This window comes from Lepeophtheirus salmonis, chromosome 4 (assembly GCF_016086655.4).
Source record: "Lepeophtheirus salmonis chromosome 4, UVic_Lsal_1.4, whole genome shotgun sequence".
NCBI classification, from domain to species: domain Eukaryota; kingdom Metazoa; phylum Arthropoda; class Copepoda; order Siphonostomatoida; family Caligidae; genus Lepeophtheirus; species Lepeophtheirus salmonis.
The window spans coordinates 41,870,043-41,886,059 of NC_052134.2; the positions used below are offsets into that span (position 1 = coordinate 41,870,043).

Sequence of the window (16,017 nt, forward strand, 5' to 3'; positions counted from 1 at the left end):
GTTTAGGCCCCAAAAATGCACGACATCAACAATTTTGATGTCACATAAAAACTTTCTATTTGCATAGTGTTATGAAAAGCCATTATTGAAGAATCAAACCAATGGTTTAATTAATTAGTATGCGATGAAAATATACCTTTTTATTGACGTACGAATATCAAAACCCTCAATATGATTTGAAATCATCATTCATAATTTTTCCTCTCTTCTCCCCCTAAGGTATCCTCAGATGAGGAGCGGAAGGCCTTTATTGAAGACTACAGAATTACTGCTTGCTTCAGCCTTATTCGCTGGTTCCATGAGACATTTATAAAGAAGGGATCGGAAGGAGTCGAGGAAAGGGAAGGAAAGGCGCGACGAAGTTCTATTGAGTTTGCTCTTCGAATATCGAATGATTTTATAAGTAAAAGAACACACAAGGATTTGGACTCTTCGGACTCTACAGTTTGGGAGCATCAATGGAATCAATTCCTTACCGACTATTACCTTATATGCCATGAACAGGATAAATTGCAAGTAATGTAACATTTATGATATATTTTATATTAATAAAGCTAGGTTTTTCTGTATGTAATAAATGAGAAAGAGTTATTTTTGTTCAAACAATTAACAATGTAGTGATATTAATTAAAGTTCTGAGGTATTTTGCCTGTAGCATTAAACTTGTACTCAAAGTGCACTCTATATATGTATATTAAATATTTAGATATATGATCCATGTAGCATCAAGCATGTGCAACTTATGTTCTATAGACTCAAATACTCCTTAGCTCATACACTAAGGATAGGCAAGAATTCTTCTTGCAGATAGAGATGGTAATACACCCACAGTTTATTAAACAATGAACAAAAAAGAAAAAAGAGGACGTACCTAAAAATCGTTCAAAGTAGCAGAGACAGTCATCGTGCAGGTAAATCAAATCTCATATAGAGATACAGGTGCTGAAAATATGAAAGTCAATGAAAATGTAGATCCCTCAATTCACTCCAAAGTGTCTTGGCAGCCTTGGTATGATCGATATTCGGACACAATGGAGCATGTTGCAGCTATTATGGCAAAAAAGCGGTACCTTGCTTATATTTCCGTGTTAAAGAATAATGCACTTGTGGGAAAAAGAAATTAAATAGTCACCATGGATAGAGATTCAAAGCATAACCAAAGAGACGAGGAAGAGGTATTGGCTCGAAGTAGGAAGAACGACCATGCTCTATGAGAGTGAACTTCTCCAAATAGAAATACCTGAAAATGTGAAAACATCTATTAGTTTGAGAACGATAGACGATGTGTTAAAAACTGAGACTAGTCAACCCCTGATAATTATGGTTCAAAATCAACTTGGGGAATACAGACTCAACCCAATTACGAGGAAGGGGAGTCCATATAAGATCCCCAATAGAAAGTTGAGGATCAACTTGGCAATCGAGGATATCAGAAATAAGTTCGTTAGGGCAACAGTCAAGATGGAAAAAGTAGATCAATATCTCAAGACAATTTGGGATCCAATTCTCAATTCAATGGAAATGTACCTGAAATATCGGATTTCGTCGGGGGTCTTCTTTACTGGGAGACATTTTAATGACTCTTGGGCGCACTGTGTGGATTGTAATCAAGTGAAGACAATCTTTCACATATCCCGGGACTGTGGGACTTTGCGGTCATAATAAAGAACATTAGAAAAGGTATAGGAGAGAAAATAGGAAGAACCCCTGATCCAGACGAGCTTATATTCGGCTTTGAAGGAACTAAGGAGGGACTACGGTTGACGTCGAAGGTGATATGTAAGCTCCAGACTCTTATCTCAGTGGTGCGCTTCAGAGGTCTTCACCAAGAATAGCTCTCGACAAGCTTAAATTATCGCGAATAAAGAATTCTGTTAATGTGACGACAATGTTGTGGACCTGATTTTTTTTTCTTCTTAATGTTTATCTATTTAGTTTTTGTGTTTCTTAGCATCATAGTTAGTAGTTAGTTCTTTTATAATATATATTATACCCACTGAAAAAGAGAAAAAAGAATGAAAGAAAGAGCACATGTATTTTTTATTCATTATCTTCTAAACCATAAGTGTATTAACATCTCCCTCTGAAAGAAGAATTCTCCCCTATATTTAGTATAAATTGTTTTAAAAATGCAAAAAAAAAAAATTTATTTATAAATGAATTTAAGTATAATTACAATATTTTTCCTCCCTCACAGCTATTTTAAATGTAGATGATTTTCCTCTTTAGAGGATTAATTCATTTTCACTAATAAATAACAGGGAGTTAATTCAGTAGTACCATATTTGTCGCTCCCGCCTTATCCTCGTACTCTTTTTTCATTAAAAATATACCTAATCCACTCATAAGTCATTACGCCATTTTAATTAATGTATTTCAAGTTGATATTCATATTCTTTCATTATTGAGGGGAGAACATCTAAGTGTTGAGTCTAAGTACGTGTGAATGTGCTAATGAAAAACGATCAGTATGCCTGAGGATTTCTTCTATACTATTACAACAAAATTTGTGGAATTACTCTGGGCAATGCCGGATATTACGACTGGTACATAATATTATGTAGTTTATACTAGTGCCTATGTATTATATTCTCATTATTTTCCAAAATATCTTTCTTTTTTTCTCAAAAGTTATACATCATATATAAATCTAAAATTACAGTATTATGTACAAAGTTTTATTCGTGTACATTCTACTATAGAAAATACAATCATATATGTACCTAAAGATAAGGTTAACTCAAAGTAGAGAACAGGAAGGGGGGGGTTATTATAATAAAAAAATGTTCAATTTACATAAGTATGTATACATACATATAGAACTACTTTTTGATGCTATTGAGAATGTGACATAGAGTGTAAGAAAAGTTCAACGATTGTAAATACACGCACTTATAACATTTATTGACTTTTAAGTCCTGAACTAAGTTAATACTTGTTTCAATTACTTACTTTAAAAAATATTTACATATTTATTTAATGGTTAAGAATGACATACTTAGAAGCCCATTTTTTTATCCTTTCTCTATAACACATAAGAACTAAACTAAATTTTATGTTTGTTTATTTTAACCCCCCTCCCTCCCAAACAAAAAAACATTTTAAGAACCAGTCTAATGTATGATCTATGTAATTACCAGTTCCAATTTGTACAATCAGAGTATACAAGTTAAAAATTGTACATCTTATAACGAATTATTTATTTACAAAATTAGTTATTTTAATGATCAACTATGAATTGATATTATGATTTCCTTTTGGACTTTTCAAATTACGAATTTACTGGGTGGTCCATGAAATCTGAACATTCAGTAATTCAATAATTAATGAAGGTAGAGTCATTTAAATTAATTCATATTTCAATATATTAAAGTAAAAACAATTATTTACAAAAAAAATACAAAAAAAAAATGAGCTCTCTAGCATACGTAAAAGTCGAGAAAATGACACTTGAACGTGATTGAGGAATTTCCATTTGTTAATTCCAAGCAGTTGGGTATCTCCAGGACCAACGTATACACCGTCAGCAATTCCATCAGGGTCCATGCAAGAGATCTCGCGGTTTTACACCAGAAAAAAAGTGAGTGGAAAGAGCCTTGTGATGGTGGAGAGGCCACTTTTGACTCCAGCAATGAAAGAGTCCCATCTCCTCCGTTGCAAAAATATTTTAAATGAGTCTTTTGAGTTCTTTTAAACTCTTTTTTTTACACTTTTGGCCCGTCTAAAGGTCTAATGCCAACCTTTTCGACTACACCTTTTGGGTGCATGTTGAGGAGAAGGCCTTCAGTGTCCGTCATCTGAGGCCCTCAAGGCTACTCTCAGTCAATACTGGGACGCCATGACTACATACGCAGCGGATGCCAGGCCTTCTCCCGCTATTTGAAAGCCATCATTGGCACTAAGGGTGTTTACATTAATGATTAAGAGAGCTCAGACACACATCTATTTAAAGTATTAATTTTACTGAAATTTTGTTTTTTTATTAATAAATTATATCTTATTGAAGTTTAAAATTCAAAGTGTTCAGATTTTAATGGACCATTCGGTATTATGTGTTTGTGAGTACTATAACTGGTGGAATTTGAGCTTTAGAATATGTCTTGTCAATCAGTAATGTTCAGCTAAATATTGAAGAATTACACTATCAAAATATTGATAGTCTAAAGAATTTGTACAGTATATATATGTTATGGATATTATTTACTTCTTTTGCAGAAATTTTATTCGGAAATGGGACCAAGTAACAAAGATCTCTTTGAAAAATGTGAAAAAGCCTTTAAACTTTTAAAAAGAACATGATCCCCAATTTGAAATGGATGGTTATTTCAACATGTGGATCATTAAACCCGGCTGCTCCTCTCGTGGAAGAGGGATATCCATCGCAAAGCGACTTGAAAAAATCATGGACACCGTTGGATCCGGCTCTGGTAGCAATAAAGCTCGATATATTGTACAGAAATATATTGAAAGACCCTTATTGATTTATCGAACCAAGTTTGATATTCGTCAATGGCTCCTTGTGACGTCATGGAATCCATTGCACATTTGGATGTATAAACATTCCTATTTAAGGTTTTTTCATTATAACAATTGATTGTCATAGTTTTTAAAGCTACAATACATAATAAGATACTTAAGATACTATTTATGCAATATATGTAGAAACAAAATAAGTAAAGAGAACAAATTAAGGCCTTGACATGTAACATAATACTTTACTTTCCTTATTTTTATTGCCTAAGGTCGACAAATAAATCACAAACAGCCTTCAGTTTTCTATGTTAAAGGCCCCCCTCCTTTTCCTTTGCTACTTCAATTTCTCTTCTGTTAATTGACAAATTAAAATAAAAGTCAGTTGTAAATGAGATAGGGTATTTTTATAATAATGTAATAGGTTCAAAAAGTTTGGGATTTTACACTCAATTTAGTACAAAGTATAGTTGTCGTTCATCATTGTAACGACTCATTCTTTTAATAGCTATTTATCAAAATAAATTACCATTTTCGTTTGGATCCATTAGACATGATCACTAGTAGCTAGTTAACACATTGTGTAGAAGATCTATAACTACCTTCATTTTATTACCTCCTTTTACAATTGACTTTGAAGTCATGTCTAAAGGGAAAATGATTTCATTATAGCTTCACATTTTTTACAAGTATTATTGGATTTATACCATTCCTTTATAAACAGAAACTACAATTCAATTTACTTATTTACCTTGATGCTATTAAATATTTATGTCTCTATTTGAGTATGTAAAGGTACGTACACAAGGGGTTAAAATAAACTAAGACGATCAATCTTTTGTCTTTTTGGACCAAGTGAATTTTTTGATAGGATCAATTAAATTGTATTTACAAAACGTTAAAGCCTCTGTTTATAAAATAGTACTGCTGTATATGAATGACAGTGTATTATATTTTCAAAGAAAATATTTATTTTTAAAGATTTTATACAAGATTTGACATCACCTCCATAAGTAAAATGAGAAAATTTAGTTATTCAACTAAGGTTTTTATAAGAAGTATTGTACTAATTTTTTCAAGTAATGCCTCGATATAAAGAATGACTGGTTCTGAATATGAAAATTTAGACTATGCTGGGGATGTGTACATTTAACTTGTTCTAAAGTTTAATGTAAGTCTAATAATACTGAAACAATTTCGACATGAAGATGACTTGTGACTTGATACTCACTGACAAAAATCCTGCATTTTGAATTATTAAATTAAATAATCCCCATTAATATAGACAATGACTAAATTTGAAGAGGTGGATAGCCTAGTAATGATTAAACTGCTCCTTCAGACTATTGATTATGATTCGACTCAAGTTCAAACACTTGACACTTGATTAGTACTCGTAAAAGATTATTTGTAAACCATTTTGCAACTATTTAATAACGTTAACCTTTTTATAGGGCTTCTGTGAGGCTTAAATCTCAGTTTTTAGGATTGTGTATACAGTGTAGAGGGTATGTATGTAAATTCAATCGTTTAAATAAATTAATGTGATCCGAAATGAAGATCCATTTTTATATGCATACATTTTGCAAATGACATAATAGTCTTCACGATTTGTACATCATGAACATATTTTAATGTCATACATACAAGATGTCAAAGATTTATCAAAAATATTAATAAAAAATGATCATGTTTTATCGTTTTTCTATATTATTTATCAATTCACAAAGTTGAGATAAATGATATACATATGAACATGATCAGTATCACTATTTATTCAATACTCACTCAATAATGACTTGAAATAGAATCATCTATTTATATTTCTTTTTTGATAAATTGTGTTGTAAGTTCCAAAACTAACTTTGACACTCCATTCATTTATCTTTCATAACGCTCTATTTTAATAATATATTAATATTCAATAATATTATAGATTTTGTTCACAACCCTACAATCTTCAATCCCATCATGAATCCATTCATTTGTGCAACAATGCTATTCAATCAAAATATGCTGTCAACACGGATCGATCTCTACAACTGCCTGCAGAAAACATGTGGGACAGCGTTACATTTCATTCATTTCTCAAAACACAAGGGCACGGAGATAAATGGGGATCAGTCATATATCCGTCAATGCGAAGGGCACTCATAGGTATGTAACTGATTGCTGATAGTTTCTTATTGGATCTTTCAGGCAAATGTCCGTTCGGAGAAATGTACATTTGGCAACTTGCCCTTCTAGAAAAAGATTTTGAACAATAATTCGCTCATTAAGTCCTTGGTCCTTTCTGTTTAAAGAAAATGCATGCTTTGACTGTTTGTTTAGGGTTATTGTCGTGATGGAAGACCCAATACACGACCCATTCTTAGTGCCCTGAGGGAAGAAGGTTGTTGTCCAAGATTTCGAAGGTAAACGACCCCTTCTATCCTCCTCCCTTTGATGTGGGGTGAAGTCGTACTTTCCCCTTAGGAGATAAACACCCCAAAAAAATAATGTTTTAACCCCCATACTTGACGTTTGGGATGGGGTTTTTAGGGTTATACCCAGCATTTTCTTCCTCCAAACACTGATTTTAATTCATATAATGTTATTAACTTTAATATAAAAACAACTATTACAATTATAGATCCTACTTTAATTTTCTCATTAGGCAAACGTACAAAATTGGCAAGGAATCATATACTTAGTTTCTTCACTGTATACAACAGTGAAATACCTATATATACCTATATTTTCTTTGGTGGTGGGGGGGGGGATCCGGTACTAAAATCATTACTGGTGTTTCGATATTTTCGATAATTATTCGACCTTAAAAACTCGTCAAGGGTTAGAGGAGTTTGTAAAAAAAAATTTTTTGTGTTGGAAGAGGGTAGAGGCTCACATATTTTAATGATATTAAAATATACATTTTTTATTCTTGCTTTTTTTATAGAATACCATTTTCTTAGCTCATAAATTTGAGAGATTGTGTCATCAGGAGGTCTATTTGTTTATTCTTATCATTGTACTGCTAGAATAGTTTCTAATATCGTTTTAGTGGTAGTACCCCTTTTCTTACCCCTGTACAACTATAGTACCGTTATATAGAACAACACTATAGTAAAGTAATTTATAACTATATATGCACTTAGATTCACCCATTAGCGAACTAACTAGACATTTATAGCAGCTATACATATAGTACAGAGACCCAGATCCTAGTTTAAAAAAAAACCCAACTATAAAATTATATTGTAATATTGGATTCCTTCGTTGAGAAGTATCCCTCACATCAAAAAATCCAATGATAACAAAAGGTAAATATATTATTCATTATAATAAATATTGGGTGTTTTGCCTACCAAGTTTATGAAAAAAGACTAACAATATCTAATATGTGGTCATTCAACAAAGTATGTTTTTTTCTCAAAAGAAAACACAACTACCTTGGGACACCTGCACTAAGAGATTGTTTTTTCAGTTTCTTTTACCTTAATAAAAGTTTGACAGATTTAGCTTTCTGGAGCCTCTGCAGATGAAACCCTGGTCATCAAAAACAAGTTTTGAGAGTTTAAATTTATACGATAAGTATGTTGAAAGTGTGTTAATGCCCCTTATTAGAGCCATAAGAATAAGAAATCAATGGGTATGTAAACAATTTTTCTCTTTTCTAACCTAGAATAACTATTTCATACACCACCATTCCATAGTTGAATGATTTTCAAATCATGTGCTCTGGGACATTTAATAGAAAGGAATCAAGGTACACAGTAATTGATAGTTATTTTACACACAAAATCAGATCTGTAATTTTTCTATATAAATTAATTTGATTTTAGGCACCTTCAAAAATAGTTATAATTATATCCATAACAAAGGTGGGAAAATATAATAATCTTCAGGAAAGAAAGTTAGTAAACGACTAGTCAAAAATGAACAGAAATAGTGAATGTCCGCTCAATCTCCAAGCCCGTACTTTATTTTTTATTTTTTTGAAATTAAGCAAGCTATAAATATATATTTTTAAATCAGCGTAATGGACAATAAATACAACACACTACAGCTGAAAAAGTTAAATACGTACAATCAACTAGTATTGTCATGTTTGAGGGTATGTCTTAAAGAAATAGTATCTTAGCTAAGAAAATAATTAAAATATATTTGAAAATAAGGTTTATTTTGCCAATTATTATAACTATAAAAATTAGACAAATTTCTTAATATTCTCGTAAGACTATACAAAACCAACTCATTTTGTAAAAAAGTGATCTTGCATTAAAGTGTTCTGTATTTAAGACTTTAAAAAACGAACTAGATACAATAAAAAGGCAAAGTTCATAATTTATTTTCAAGTTTAAGATGCGTTCAATGTAAGACAGTCTCCTTCTTTTACTGGTTCAGGATCCTCATTAAAATTATGATTTGACAGAAATAGAAGAATCTCATTTGAAGATAAGATTTTTATGTTTTTGAAAGTATCTTACACATTTTATATTCATTATGTAAAAATGAACCATACCTTCCCAAAAATGGTATAAGAGGTATCTAACATACCCAATGTCTTTTTAAAAATGATCGTTAGCATAAAATATAATTTTGATACATTCAGAAATATATTTGAGCCCATAAAACCAAACATTCTAATGCAAAAGGTATATCCTAAATATATGCAACATTTAAAAATAACGATAATTCGTCAATTAAAATTTTACTAAAGGTTCCCTTCTTGCAACACAAGACACCATGGACATGAGCAGTCGTAACAATTCATTCGAACTCTATGGTGCAGATTTTATGCTTACAGAAGATTTTAACCCATGGCTTATAGAAATCAATTCAAGCCCTGCTCTAAGTTCCACCACAGCTGTTACAGCTCGTCTCTGTTCTGAAGTCCTTGAAGATGTGGTAAAGGTGACTGTGGATCGTAAAAAGAATAAAAATTTCGACTCAGGGAACTTTGAGCTTGTGTATAAGCAAAACACTCTTCAGCCCTCTTTCTTCGTGGGAATCAACCTCACAGTGAAGGGTGTCAGAATTGACTTTAACACTGGGAATAATGGAGGTAGTTGTGCTGGCGGCGGCTTGAGTCATTATTCTGGAAGGTAAGCCCCTTTTCTAATCGTTTTTTCACTTTACAATCCCATCATACGCTTACTCGTAGTTTTTAAAGAATAGAAATTTATTTTGTGAGAGGAAGCAGATTATCTCTTTATTATACGAGTACTTCTAGAGCCATTTTCAAGTACTTTCTACATTTTTATACCTATCTACCAAACTACTCATATCTCACTTCTTCCTTAATAATAAAAAGAAAGAGGATTAAGTTTGATATGAAAACCTTATTTTTCTTTTTCAACAGGATGATAATCTTCAAGTATTGACATACATGGATTTTATATAATTTTTTTATTTTCAGGAAAAACCAACATTATTCCACCTCTTCCATTCTCAAAGTTAAGGAAAATAATAAAAATGATATTCGAATTAGGTAAAGAGTCTCAGAGATTTATTATTGAATAAAATTATGATTTGAGTATTAAATCGTATGACCTGTAGGTAGCTTTAAAAAATGGATATGGTAGCCCTAACCATTTGAATCATTTCTTGGAAATGAACAGCTTATCTGTAATGACATTTTATGACTGGGCGAGAAATACCAGTGCAATGTAGTTTATTAGTACAACAAGGGCTGACATTTATTGCTCCTCAACAAATCTTCAGTGATACTCTCCATAATTTCATGATTAGTGACGAAAATCGTGTGTATTTTATGTTTGTTAAAAAAATTAACTGGAAATTAACATGAGAACCCTTAAAATTTGAAGAATATTTTGAAGGAGAGCAGCTTAGCTGTCATTACGTTTCATTGGATCAGTTTCAACTAGTTTTGATGTGGGAGGAGGGGGAGACAATAAACAGGGTCATAGGTAAGAATTACTCTGATGTAAATCCTCAATTCTAATCTGAGTCCAACAAGGGCTTTTACAGTTATAACTCTACCACAAACCCCCAAGGTTACTCTCTCTTTTTTATGAGAGCATACGAATGTTCAACCAGGTTTTTAATATAATTGATTGTAGTAGAAACGGAAGTTCACTCCTCAGGAGTTAAATAATAATAACCATAGCTGAGGAAAAGAAAATTCATTCTTAAGATTACCAATTCCAAAAAAACGGGCGGGCTAAAAAATACAGCGTATTGTCATCACTATTTACGAGTACTCACACTCGTGGTTAAACTTTATAATTAGACGTTCCCACCTCAAAAATTAAATAATACTGATAACAGGTTTTGTATCTAACTAAAAAAAACCCTGCTCGAATACCCAAATATCGAACGCGTTTTAGGTCATTTTTTTAAAACTCTAATGATAATATCTTTTAAACTTCTACTTCAAAATGTAAGAAAGAATATTTTTTAATATATATTTATATTTTTTTCAGTGCACCTAGAGAAGAGTTAAGAGGACTCCTTGCAGAAGCAAAAAGATCCGTTACACTCGACCACTCCAACCGAAAGCCAATCATTACCGATTTAATTGACAATATCATGTCCATTCCATCCTGTTTTCAAGATACAAAGTCCAAGATATCCCTTGTCAAAGAATGGATGGAACACCATCAAACAAGTATTTGTGAAAATCCAATGAAGGACAAAGAGGCTCTACCCATTGGGAAAAAAGAGAATGACTCGGATGAAGGTATTGAAAAAGATGTATTGGATGTAGAAGAGGAAGAAGAGTCCTCTAAGTTTTCACATTCAGTGAATAATTTAAAAGCTCCTATGTCCTTCATGAAGAGACAAACTTCCAAAGTGTGTCCTCTAAGCATAGGTGATAATTATGAAAACATTCCTGGGAGTCAATTTGTGGCTCCAGTCCCAAAGAGTTCTCGGAATGTTCGAAGAGGATCTTGTAGTAAGGAAAAGAAGCAGGGGATTCGTGTTGGTTCATCAAGTAAATTGCGAACAAAGGTAAATAGCTCCGGAGTCAAAAGTCCTAGGACTCGATCCATCGCCAAAGTTAAGAAATTTAAGATAAAGAATAAACTAATAACAAAAATGCCTAATATATCGTCAGCCACCACCACCACCACAAATGGGCCTCATTCTACAAAGTCTATAAAGCAGCCGCAGAGTCATTCTGAGGTCAAAAAAGCCCTGGAGGATGATCCTTCAAAGTTTATGTTACAGAAAATCCCTCTTTGTGAGAATCAAGCCATTCTTAAGCGATACGGATGCTCACACGTTTCCTTTTTGTGACGCTCTACTTCCGAAATATTTTATTTCTTTATTAATTTTAAACACATTATAGTTGTCTATTATAAATGAAGAGATACAAAAAACCAGAAAACCAACCAATTCCTAATACTAATACATTTAATAAACCATTTATATATAAATATTTTTATGACTACTTTCATTTCTTCCATTAGTCTCTAAGTAATGCACAAAATATCTTGTGTAGACACACCATTCTATAAGATATTGATAGTGTTGGATTGCATATATTAAAAACCTTGATATGATAAATCTTTTTTATAAGTATTGGACATATTCTGCCTTCTTTTGTTTATGCGTCGGCTATTCATTCATCATGATAAAAACCTTTTTTAAAGCAATCCTTTAATCAAATGATTAGAAAGTTGATATGAAGCAATAAAATTAGAAGTTATCAAATTCTTCTCAAATAATTTTAGATAATTGATCAGAGCATAACGAGAAGTAATTAACAATTAAAACATTAATAAGGAGCAAGAGTAGTAAAAGATAAACAGCTTATCAAATAAATAGAATGTAAATTTGTATAGTTTTTAGGATAACTTTTTGGTATAAATAAAAGTAAGTTATGTATTTTAATTTTTGGCTGTTTTTGTTAGTTGACTCTCTTTGATTTAAAGCAACTGAATCTACATATTTATATGTAGATTAAAAAAAGATATCAGTGAATCTTTGCTTACCCCCAAGTACCTTAGCATGTCAAAACTTTACTTAGATTTCATAAGTTTTCGAAACATTTTGCATGAAAAAAAAAAGTTTATTTACGTAAGTATAATCTTTTGTTGATAGGGAAATATACCTATGATATCTCGGTAATTAAGGTAGATGCCCGTGTTTGCTTTGATACGTAGACAAGTATATTCTGCATTTTAAGAAAATGAAATATAAAAATACCGGTGACAGTAACAATAATATGGTGAGTGAGCTGGTTAAAAAAAATAACCGACAAATTATACGTATTTATATATATGATAAACATAGTCGAATTTTGGATTATGATATTTAAACAACTTTTATTATTTTATGCGAATTATTGTAATCAAATTATTACCCTTCCGTTTTTTGATGAGGATGCATAGAATTTATAAAATATACGGCAATAATGTTATAATTATGTTGCTGTCTTTGTACGCCTCAATCAATGAGTTCAACTAATATCTTGAGTGGACCAAGTGTCAATTACTTAACCTCATGAAAGGGGATGTGTATTTTTTATTGTAAAAAATCAAAAAAAGCAAAGCGTAATTGACTTTGTTCAAAATCACTCCATTTTTATTTCAACAGCATCGGAGAATCTATTTAAAGTCACGTGCTACAATTAATATCTCTTCCACTTGTGTGCGTGCCATTTTAATTTTTTCAATAAATAATATGAATTAAGAATTAACAGTCAAATAAATTGAGTAAACCTCAATTACAAATTGCTAAATACGAGGTATTATCAGAATAAATAAAGAATTGTTTGTAATTAAATTGAAAGTTTCAGGAGCATACTGAAAATATCGGCTATAAAATGTAAATTCATGGAATATTGAGCATTTTTATAAATTTTGTGGTGTGTAATATTGTTTTAGTTCACTAACGGAGTGCTAGAGGCAATATCCCTCCCTTTCTGAAAAAAACAACAACAACACAATCACACTGAAAAGTTGTGTGATTATGGTGTTATCCAACTCACGTTATTATACTGCTCTTCCAACACTTTTGTAATAAAGAAGGTTTTTATAAAAGAATATGTTCCTAATTGTATATTATGGGATATTCTTTATATTAGTTATTTCTAATATAACTCCATTTTGACAACATAAACTGTTTTATTATTCAGACCATGGATTTTCTTAAACTTTCATTCCAAAAATATACGAGTATATAGTGGTACATATGTGTATATAAATATTTTCATGCATACATATCCCTTATTTGTATCTTCTATCATATCTGAAAAGTAGTAAAAAACTTTATTTATAAAATATAAAAACTCAATTATCCATGCGTACTTATATGTAATATTATTGACTATGATATTAGATAGTTCAATTTTGGATTACAATATAACCTTTCTTAACTAATGGGTAGGTACATCAATATATTGAAATAAATTAATACTCGTGAATCAACTCACTTCAAAAATATATAGGTTATAGGTAATGGTATCTTGTCATATTAATGTCAACCATGTAAATTTGATAAAATAGAGCTATTATCTGGGGACTTTAATTAGGTGTGTTTTATTTTAAGAATTTGTACTTGATATAAAAGTAAATTTTTCGCTTATCATCGAACAAAACGTCAGATATATATTTTCTTTCATTTGTACTTGGCTTTAAATTTTTCTTCATTATAGCTTGTAAACACCTTCTTAATAAAAAAAAAGAGTCAAATCACCTTTTTTAAAATTGGAAAATACTAACGCCATTCCAGAGATGGGGATGGGACTCGAGACTTGATTAGGAATTGTCCGTGGTCCGTAATACGTAATATGATTAACAAAAACATTTTAATACTTAATTTACAGATATAATAAGTTCGTGTACTTTTAGGATGAGAATGACTAAGTGTGTTTGAAATAAAATTTCCTTAGGGACAAAGTATAAGTGAAAATAAAATACAGTGCACCGTTTATACTGTAACTTTTTTTAATGCACTAATACATTTTTGCGAATAGTAATAACCCCCCCCCCAACAATACTGCAATCTGCAATCTTTAAGGTATTTCTTGAAGACTCATTTTTCTTTCAATTATAATTTTTCAATGAATGCTTTCTAAATCGTTTGATAAATAAAGTAAATTTAGAATATAGTATTGTGTCGGATTTTTGAGATATTTATCTTCTTTTACATTTTTCTTCTTTGTAAAAAAAACATTCCAACTAGAAAATCCAAAGGGGATAAGTAGTTTTATCAAGTATCTACTACAGTCATTACATTTTCTCAATGTACTGGATATAATATTATTGAAAGGGGTGTATTATAATATTAATAAGAGAATGAATATAAATTCAACGGATATTTCCGGTTAGAAGAAAAAAAAAGTGGTAGGATACTTTCCATATGTATATAAAAAGAATTGTATAAAAGATAATCTGGGATTTTTTTAATGTTGGTAATCTGAAGAGTTTTATTTTATTTTCGAAAGGTGTTTTGCATTTTTATTTAATTGCTGAAGAGAGAACATCTACATATAAATAATCCCTTGTGCTTGTGAGAGGAAGTGAGATTTATTTATATTTTCTTCATCTAAAAAAACTACATGACAACAAAGCTATTAATTTCGAAAACATTCTTCAAATCCCCAGGGTTACAATTTCATTTTTCTGCTACTTTTATATTTACATACTGGACAGTTATGTTTTAAACATTTATATATATCAGTTCTAGAGTACATGGCAAAGGACCACTTTGGCATAAATAATGATAATTAAATTTTATTAAAACTACAAAAAATAAAATGTTTAAATATTTTCCCCCAACTGCAAATATCAAGTTTTAATTGAGTTTTAGTTTTTTTGGTGTAATAACAATTGATTCTTTTCATTATGTCTATGCTTCAAATGTTGGCTCGAATCACTATTAGAACAATTATGATAAAAATAATGATAACCACCCAATCCATATTAAGTGTATCTATCTTGATGTTTGGAACTTTCCCGCTGTCTCATATTTGAGTGTTTCTGAGAGCTACGTATATTCATGATATAAGTATATAAAAATGCTGTGTGTCATGTTAAAAAAGAAAGGAAAAGGGGAGTACTTATCAGATAGGGATAAAAAAATTAACTTGAAAGCTTTATGTTGTTGGCAATATGAACCGTGTTTTTTCATCTTCAAAAGCTGTTTTATCATCTAAGTAAAAAGTGTACTCAAGAATGTGTGTGCTCATCAAAAATCGAGAATAAAACTGAGGATTTCTTAGAGAATTATCTTCTATTACAAAGAATTCAGAGTCTACTTCTAGTAAATGAATATATTAGAAAAAAAAATATTTATAGAATAGAGGGAGACTGAAATGGTGCACCCATAATTGTTTTTTCACGAAAAAAATGATAATGCCCTTTATAACACAAAATTTTAGCTTTTGATGCATAAAAGAGCAACATTGATATATTATCATGTTGACTAAGTAAATATACCAAGGGAATTTTCCAAGCAACAAATCTGAAATAGCATTTAAGAATTATATTTCTTAAGTTGCTCTTTTTTTTTATTATAAAAAAGTTTCTCCTTACTTTACAACAAACTGATTATTTTTATGATTGCAAAAAATTTTACTAAATTTTGTAAATT

At 30.8% G+C, this 16,017-nt stretch overlaps 1 protein-coding gene across 1 annotated transcript; it reads left to right on the forward strand.

Moving 5' to 3' along the window:
* The first annotated feature begins 386 nt into the window (after positions 1-386).
* LOC121115966 (uncharacterized) lies at positions 387-11,855 on the forward strand. The gene is made up of 6 exons (XM_040710153.2): positions 387-516; positions 4,216-4,572; positions 6,407-6,627; positions 9,173-9,557; positions 9,872-9,943; positions 10,899-11,855. The coding sequence occupies exons 2-6, from the start codon at positions 4,313-4,315 to the stop codon at positions 11,713-11,715; spliced, it is 1,755 nt and encodes a 584-aa protein (XP_040566087.1). The 5' UTR covers positions 387-516; positions 4,216-4,312; the 3' UTR covers positions 11,716-11,855.
* Positions 11,856-16,017: the final 4,162 nt, after the last annotated feature.

Coding starts and splice junctions, on each gene's coding strand:
- LOC121115966 (XM_040710153.2), top strand. CDS start 4,313: ATGGATGGTTATTTCAACATGTGGATCATTAAACCCGGCTGCTCCTCT. Junction 4,573..6,406: donor TATAAACATTCCTATTTAAG/GTTTTTTCATTA, acceptor ATAATATTATAG/ATTTTGTTCACAACCCTACA. Junction 9,558..9,871: donor TTGAGTCATTATTCTGGAAG/GTAAGCCCCTTT, acceptor TTTTATTTTCAG/GAAAAACCAACATTATTCCA.